This window comes from Antrostomus carolinensis, unplaced genomic scaffold (genome assembly GCF_000700745.2).
Source record: "Antrostomus carolinensis isolate BGI_N321 unplaced genomic scaffold, ASM70074v2 scaffold14140, whole genome shotgun sequence".
NCBI lineage: Eukaryota > Metazoa > Chordata > Aves > Caprimulgiformes > Caprimulgidae > Antrostomus > Antrostomus carolinensis.
The window spans coordinates 8,309-17,245 of record NW_010289158.1 but is presented as its reverse complement, the minus strand read 5'-3'; the positions used below and the strand labels follow the sequence as shown (position 1 = coordinate 17,245).

Sequence of the window (8,937 nt, the reverse complement as noted above, 5' to 3'; positions counted from 1 at the left end):
TTTTTCATGGCCACTTGGCAATGCTAGCCACTAAATACTAACTGAAGTGTAATATAGTCTCTTGGTTTTCATCTGTTATTTGATAAATACTGAGACTTCCTGTAGGGCTATGGCTAAAAATGCGAATAGACTTCTAAAAATATTTATTACATTATTTATAATAGTATTTCTATCAGTAAAACCAAGTAATATAAGCAACTGATCCATCTATATCCAAAAATATGAGGAAATGAAGTATCCTGAAAATGCCCTCTAAGCATCAAATTAAACTTTCAAGTGGGAATGAAATGTGTATTTACTTCTCCACATTCCAGAATGGCATTTCCTTTTTCCTGCTGTTTCTCAGAGGACTATTTTTTTCTTGGGCATCATGCCACATGTAGTCTGTTAGCAGTACTGAAGCTATCTGCTAGTTCAGTGAGCCTGCTTAGCACATACAGCTGAAACTTAACTTTGTTACTGTATGTAAGTATGAAGACATCAGCCATTTGCAACTAGTCTAACACCTGCACTTAAATAACTTTAATGACTGGGCACATGCACATCACAAAACATCTGAGTGAAATCATGCCGAAAGACGTAAAATAAAGACAGCAGACTGGTACCAGAATAGGGATTCTCAACCAGGAATAATTGAGCATTTATCTGAAGCATCGATGCTTCTCCGCCCCACCACCACCCCTTTATTTTAGAAGAATCAGCAGGACATTAACAATTCTTAGCAACTCTTCAAAAATATTGCAGGAACCAAATATAAGGCACACTATGACATGTTGGGGTCATAACATGTACAAAACAATGGGAATGGGAAAGAACAAGAAACTTCGAACATTAAGAATTGTGTCTTATGCATCTATTTCACTCTACGAAAATAACTGATGCTTATTCTTTGTCACTTACCTGTCTTTTTGGTTTAGGCCAACACATATGAAAAGTACTGGGGATTTTATCACCAATTTGGAGGCCAGAGTTTCCCCAAAGACCATTTAAAAAAAGCTATTGCTGAAATTGAAGAGATGTGCAATATTTTGAAAAGAGAAGGTGTAATTGTCAAGAGGCCTGATCCAATTGACTGGTCTGTGAAATACAAAACACCTGACTTTGAGTCTACAGGTAAATTTTCTTCTGTTGTTGAAAGCCTCATCTGTTTAGCTCTTGCCTGAGACATTCTGGATGCCATCTAATTTACCTTCTTGCTTGGAGCAGGATTATTGCCAGTGCTAGATGAGGTCAGCGATGCCTTTGTGTAGTTATAACTTGGAAAATCTCCAGGGATGGAGATTCTGCCACCTGGTTTGCTGACCTGTTTCAGTGCTACATGGATTTTGTAATGAAACACATTTTCCTAACACCTAACCTGAACTTCCCACACCAGCATCTGTTGCCAGATTCCTGTGCTGTTGTCACTGCCACTACTAAGAAGTGTTCATCTGTCACATTATAGGGTCCTGAAAGTAGCTGTAGGCTGTTACTGCTTTGTCCCCTACTTGCTGTGTGAAATAAACTGAAGTCCTTCCACTTCTCCTAGGTCCTGTGCTGTAAGGTCACTCTGGCTGTCTTGATAGCCCTTTGTTGGATCCTAGAGTTGGATCCATTTTAAACTATGGAGGCTAAAACTGGAAACAGATTTTTGAGGAGGATCTTCACTAGTGTCAAGGAAATTTGAATGTCTTTTTACCTACTGGCCACATTCCTCCTTTTATAGCACCGTATAGCTTTGGTTATTTGCAGTGAGAGCATTGGCTCGTACTCAGCTTTGCATCGAGTGTAGTCTCCAGGCTCCTTTCATGTCAAATGTGTTCTTCAGTTGTTCTAGTGGAATTAAAATTCATTACGGAAGAGATAATGTTAATGAAAAGTCTAACTTCTAGCACTAGTTCTGTGTTCCATCAAATTCCTCTTCTACGCTATTACTTTTTAAAAGGATGGCATATAAAGAACTGAGGTCCACTTGGAAAACTTGCTATCCATCATCACCTTTTAAAGTTGTCCGAGTAATTCATAAGCATTTGTCTAGTTAATTTCCATTAACCAAATTATGAAGTGGAGGCTTGTAGATTGTGAATGGCATTCATCTAGTCATGAGCTTGTTATGACTTTGGCTTTGTAGCAAAAGTTGCATGTATTTTGAACAAAAAATGTCACTTTGAAAACTTACTGAAGAATGTAAGGACCTCAGATTATGTGCTGGTTTCCTGACTTTGCTAAACATGCTTTTTGCCATTCTACTGGACAGAAGTCATGGTAAAAAGGAAGGTGAAAAGTGAATAAGCTGAAAGAGCTGAGAAGAGCATGTATGTCTTATAGGTTAATGGCCTTTTTCTTTTCAGGTATGTACGCTGCCATGCCAAGAGACATCCTGCTGGTGGTGGGAAATGAAATTATTGAAGCACCTATGGCTTGGCGTGCTCGGTTCTTTGAGTACAGAGCATATAGAAGAATAATCAAAGAATATTTCAACTCTGGTGCTAAGTGGACAACTGCCCCCAAACCCACCATGGCAGATGAACTCTATGATCAGGTATTGTTCTCATTTTGCTTCAGAACTTCAGTTCTGATTATATAGAATCCTGTGGATATTTTCAACCTGGTATGTGGGTTTCACAGAATTGGGTGGGGAGGGCAGCACATGACAAAACAACTCTGGATATTTGTGGGTTTCCTAGTGTGTGCAAATACTCTGTAACCTTTCCAGCTGAAATGGAGTGTGTGCAATTAGGGAATAAGAAACAGGAAGTTGTGTGTGTTGAATTAAAGTCTGCTTTGAATTGTTTACTGGCTGTAACTTAGCATTACTAAAGAGGAAGGAATGCTAGAAAGACATGACAAAGATTACTTTAAAGAATTCAGATTCCCTGAGAACGTCCATATGTCCTCATAATCTTTGTTTTGCATGATGATTAGTATTTTGAAAGTGACATAAAAGAAACAGTGGAGGATCTAAACTGTGAGTATTTACTTTCCAAATATTTAAGTGAACATTTTATTTTGTCATAATTTTGACTCAAACAATTCTGGTAGTTTCCTGTAGGCCCCCAAATGCATTAGGATGTTCGTAAGAGCATCTGCAGTAAGTGTCCTAAAACTGGTTGTGGAATGATTATGACTTTCTGGGAACAGTGATGTCTTATCAATAATGCAAAGAAGTCTTTGTTAAAAAAAAAATATCTAAGAGTAAACTTCCAGAGCCTATTCTAAAGCATAGAAACTAATTATCCAGTAGTTTTTGTTTGTGCTGGTTTTTACACCTCATTTGTTCTTAATTGCATAATTTCATTCTAAAATCTACTTAAATTCCTGAACATATCCCTTCTATTTTGAAGTACTGCTCCATTCTAAAATGTGGAAAAAGTAGAGAGTCCACCTTTGTTAGGAAATAGCTTGCATACCAGTATTTCTGTCACTGTGCAGTGATTTGTTGAACTGCTAGTTCAACTCCACTGGTAAGGAATACCTTTGTAAGGAATACCTTTGATTCAGAAGCCAGAATATTATAGAGGTAGTGGCTCTGAAAAGCAATTAACTTCTTGCTATAATTATTGTCTCTTATCACGTATTCTAGACTGTACTTAAAACCTTTACCTGAACTTCCACATTTCTGCTTGCTTTCTTTATTCTAGTAACAAGTAAACCAAACCACCTAGCTATCAATATAAACATATTTCCTTAATTTCAAAATACTCTTCAGTAGCAAATAGTTTGAAAACTTTCCCTTACCATCTCCAACCTAAAGTTGTTATTCCTTTTTCTATAACTAGGATTATCCAATCCGCTCTGTTGAAGACAGGCATAAACTAGCTGCTCAGGGAAAATTTGTAACTACTGAATTTGAGCCATGCTTTGATGCTGCTGACTTCATTAGAGCTGGAAGAGATATCTTTGTACAAAGGAGCCAGGTAAACATAAGTTTCTTCCAACAGTTTTGGTATCTGTCTTAATGATTGATACTTGTATTTGTCTTTTTAAATTCCTGAACAGCATTAAAATAAGAGTGTTGACAAAAGAAGTTGCTGTTTGTGGAATGTCTGATATACAGCATGAGTCTTGTCTTACAGCTAAGGGGTTAAAGTTACAAACTTCTATATTTTGGCTTTAAATATTTACTTAAATAAAACCTTAGACAAACTAAGCTTGGAGGCAGTTTATATTCTAGCCTAGTGAAACTTTGTCCTGTTTTCAGGTTACAAATTACATGGGCATTGAATGGATGAGGCGACATCTTGCACCAGACTATAAAGTGCATATAATATCCTTTAAAGATCCCAACCCTATGCATATTGATGCCACTTTTAATATCATTGGACCTGGTCTTGTGCTCTCTAACCCAGACCGTCCCTGCCATCAGGTAAGACTGTACCAGAGGGGCAAGTGTTTTGTGTTTAAAAATTACTCAAATGGATTAGGTCCCTGCTGGATAATACTAATCCACAAGTTTATTTTATATACACTTGAGTAATATTAAATTATTGAATTTAAATAGCACGCAGACAGTTGCTCAGGAATTTATAGATGTATTTGCATCTTGACTCTAGAACTCTCTCAGCAGTGCAGTGACCGTTCTCCCCTGGTTTTTTGATACTGCTCTTTGTGCTTTCTTATCGTGGGGCTCAGTGGATGTGTTCTGTGTTTCTTCCTATGTACATGGTTTAAATATGATGGAAGCAATCTATTTGGTAATAATGTAGTATCAAAGCAAGTACGTAGGATATAATCTCTGAACACTGAACACTTCCACTACTTAAATATATTAACTGTATCCAAGGAGAAACTGAGGGTTTTCTGTTGCTCAGATGAGTAATAGCCCTTTTTATTCCTGTTTTGGAAGCCTCCCATTTGGTATCACTGATTGTATCAATGGCAGGAGGCTGGTAATTGCTCAGGTGTTCAACCTTTGAATAACTGAGTGAGAAATTCTTTTTGAAGAGTAGGAGGGAGGAGAGGCATGGTTCAGTATGTAAAACCTACTACTTGACAACTCTGAGAAAAAGCTAACGTTGCTAAACAGTGCAATCAGATCAGAAAGCCTCCCAGAGAGTAAGAGCTCATCTCTGTTACAGACATGTTATCTGTACTATCAGTGCTTCAGGATTTTTGTGAGGACCCCCATGATTTCAGAAGCTGTACAACCATGTGGGAACAGCTGAGCTCATACTGAATCAGTGAGATGGAGCTGTGTGCAGCAGAGATTATGGAACCGTGCGCACAGCAGAGCTCTTAGAAACAAGATGAGTGTCTTCTCAGCAAGTGACTTCAGTGTAACTGCTCCCATTGAAGTACTGCCTCTTGTAATATCCATTACAATAATATAATTTTTAAAACAATCATAGTCTTTTCCTCCCCTTCCTCTGTTTTTCATAACCTTACTTGCAAGAGGAAGCTCTTGGTTTCCTTGTGTTAAACCCATGTGCTGGGAGTTTTTTTCATGGAGAACTGCTATCTGTGTAGATAGAAAAGACAGATGCAGCTTTCTTTCATGAAAACTGATTTGGCAGTTCTGGATGACCGGGAAATGGGAGGGAGGTGCGGCTGAAGGAGGGTTTTTCTTTAAAATCCTGTCCGGCCACGCTGAGTTTTCAGAATCAGAGCTCCGCCTCGTGGTAACAGTTGAATAAAGAGCTCTTCCAAGTATTCAGACAATGACGTTGAAAAGTCAGTTTTCCTTAGCCAAATTATCCTCTTATTTTTAACTTAATTAAGTAATTCTTACAGAGACAAATTATTCCTTAGAATGCCTTTATTTTTTTCCCTTTGTTAAATAAACTGCATATTAAGTTTCTTACGAAGCATGATGCAAACGTATTTTTATGTGATATTTTGGGTGGTTTTGTTCCTGTAAATGGCAGTGTAATTCGTACTAATGGCTTTTACAGTCATATGGGAAGAAATAATAACAAAAATAAAGAATTTAATACTTCTGTGCTGTTACTAATGTCGTTACCTCACAGGCTCCAAACTGCATGTGTTACCTTTTGTATTTAACGTATGTTAATATACCTAGTATATATAAAAACAGTAGAAACAATTGCTAGTGGTATTCAAAGTTTGAAAAGGCTTTCAAAAAATGCTTGTGTGAAAACTGGGTTTGTAGATGGAACCTGACTGAGGGCAGGAGTAGTAAGCACAGGGAAGGGGATGTTGTGTATATTCAAGTAACCTGAGAAAATGTGGCATTGTTTGGAGGACATAATGTGGTACTTCAAGAACCCTGTTTAGAATCTAATTAAATTGCTCTTTCAGATTGAGCTTTTCAAGAAAGCAGGCTGGACCGTGATTCGCCCCCCAGTGCCGCTCATCCCAGATGGTATATTCACTCTTTCTTTTCTAAGAATTCTGTGAGTATTTATAAGACTATTAATATGGTGCAACATTGGTACAGTAGAAGGTTCATTCTTCTGTATTTAGATCACCCACTGTGGATGTCTTCTAAATGGCTTTCCATGAATGTCCTAATGCTGGATGAGAAACGTGTGATGGTGGATGCCAATGAGACATCAATTCAGAAGATGTTTGAAAATCTGGGTATGTCCTAACATATTTCAACATGTACTTAAAATGAATGATTATGATACCAGCTGTACACATCAGGATGAATGAAGGTTTCACTTAAAGTAGGCAAACAGACAGCACTGGAAAAGGTACTCAGACAATTGGATTGGCAAGTGAGATTCATTCAGTGATTTCTCTCCTGAATGCTTCAGTTGTATGAATAGGGCTTCTTACATCCTGTGCCCTCTACAGGTTGCTGCAAATAAAGGTATGAGCAGCAATTAAAGTTATTGCTAGCATGTTTTTGAATTAGTTTTTTTTAAAAGTAACACTGTTCAGTTTGGAGGTCAAAATCTGTCTGGGAGGGCTTGAGTGCATATATTGCTGAGTGATGAAGAGCTGGCTATCCCTCATTGCCGAAATGATTTCAGATTTTTCTAGTTTCAAACTCACTGTACTTTAAACTGTTAAATTAAGAGCACTTAACCCAGGTATTTCTGCTCGTTTATGGAGAATCTCAGTCCTGTGAGATGTAACCTCATGATAGGGTAGAATTCCTTTAGATATGCAGGGACAGGAGAACTGTAATTGAATATAAAATCTGAAAGTCTTATTATGCACGGCTCACTGCAAAGACTTAAAAATCTGAACTCATGCAGCTAATCCAACTGCTTCCGTCATGCTGGGAGGGAAAAGTGTAGGTAGATCTACTCATAGTTGGTTAGTAGGAGAATGGCCGTATTGCTTGATGCTACAGCCAGCTGACTATTGCTGCAAGTCAAGTACATGGTGATGCAAAAGTTGACAGGGTAGAAAGATGACTGGTAGGTAGATGAGAAGCCAAGGGAAGTGAGGGATCATTGTATTGTAGAGGAAAAGATGATACTCCCCACTAGCAGAAGATTTCTTTAAAGGCAGGAAAATGATGGGAAGGAGAGAATGATCCAAAGGTGGAAGATAGTAACTGTGAACCTAGAAGAAGGCGTCATGTCATGGATGTGAGTGCACTTCCTGAAGCTTCCCTCACTTCTGAGATGACTGCATGCGAGAACCATGCAATCTAATGCTTTAATCTGCTTTTAAAGACTGGCTATACAGCCTTTAATGAATCATATAGCTTTTCAATCATAGGTTGTTTGAATTCTTGACATGATCAAGGTGCTGAGGATTTATAAATGCTTCAAAGTACTTTAAAAAAAAAAGGAGCCATTAATGCAAATCATGACATATCTTTCACACTTGAACTTCTCAATCTGAGAGTTCTAAATAAACTCCTGTAGTTAGTAAGTTCCTAGGACTGAGATGGGTCTACTGGGAACAAAACTATTGCTGACCTAGATGATGGATTCCACTGAGCTGCTCCTGAGCTCCTGAAAGTAGCAAGAAGCAAAAAGGCAAACATCATAACAGAAAAGTCTTCTGATCCTAGTCCATTTGTCAGGACTTTGTATAAGCTGAGGCTCAGCTGAAAAGAAGTGGGAGGAAGCTTAACCTGGATAGTAAGTAAAACAGCCTCTTTCCCCTTTGAGAGAAAGAGAGACTTGTAGCTCTGTACTTTGAGTGCTGCTTTTGTTGAAAGGCACTTGAAAGAGCACATTCAGTGTCTGAAGCATAAATGCTCACACAGATTTATGTAAATGTGCCCTGGTCATATATTGTAGCAGAATTTCAGCTAATTCTTCACATACCACAAAACCTGAATTTTTCTTTTTATTACTGGCACATCATAACGCATCAAACACCGGCTGTGCTCCACGCACTGTATATTCCTGAGGGTACTGCTGGAGTAAACAAGGCAGCTATGTTCCTCGCTTGTTCTCTGCCTAGAATTTGGGAAAATAAATTCTTAACAGATGAGTAGGAAATACTTTCAGTACTTGCATCTAGGTATATGGTCTGATAAAGCATTATCTAGTGCTCTGATCAAAGCTTACCACATGAATTTGAGATTTTAATTTTAAAGTATGCAATGTATGTTTCTTGCAGGCATTTCTACAATTAAAGTGAATATTCGCCATGCCAATTCATTGGGAGGTGGTTTCCATTGCTGGACATGCGATATCCGCCGACGTGGTACCCTGCAATCTTATTTTGACTAGTAAGCCAGATAGGTAGTAATGGTTCAGCTTCTAAAATAAGCATAGGAAATGAACAAATTAATTTCACTTTCGTTAAAACAACTGCAGGAGCTCTAGTACTTGATCAGTGGTGTCCTTACAGTGGTCTGGTAAATGATCTATTTTTACATACTCTTCACTTTCAGCAGTATAATTGAAACTACTTCAGTCAGCAATACAGGTTTTCTGGCTGGCTTTTTGAAAGACATCCTTCATCTATGAAGCCTTTTCACATTGGCTTTGAATGTAAAAACTTGACAAGACAGCTACAAGGTCTTGCTAGAATAGCTTGGCCACTAATATTGGACATCTACCTCCGTCTAATTACTCTATC

At 38.1% G+C, this 8,937-nt stretch overlaps 1 protein-coding gene across 1 annotated transcript; it reads left to right on the top strand.

Annotated features, from left to right (window-relative positions):
• Window positions 1-910: 910 nt before the first annotated feature.
• On the top strand, window positions 911-8,585 carry GATM (glycine amidinotransferase). The gene is made up of 7 exons (XM_029085277.1): window positions 911-1,113; window positions 2,331-2,521; window positions 3,759-3,896; window positions 4,181-4,345; window positions 6,238-6,301; window positions 6,403-6,519; window positions 8,473-8,585. Exons 1-7 carry the CDS (start codon window positions 1,017-1,019, stop codon window positions 8,583-8,585), a joined length of 885 nt encoding a protein of 294 aa, XP_028941110.1. The 5' UTR covers window positions 911-1,016.
• The last annotated feature ends 352 nt before the right edge of the window (window positions 8,586-8,937 follow it).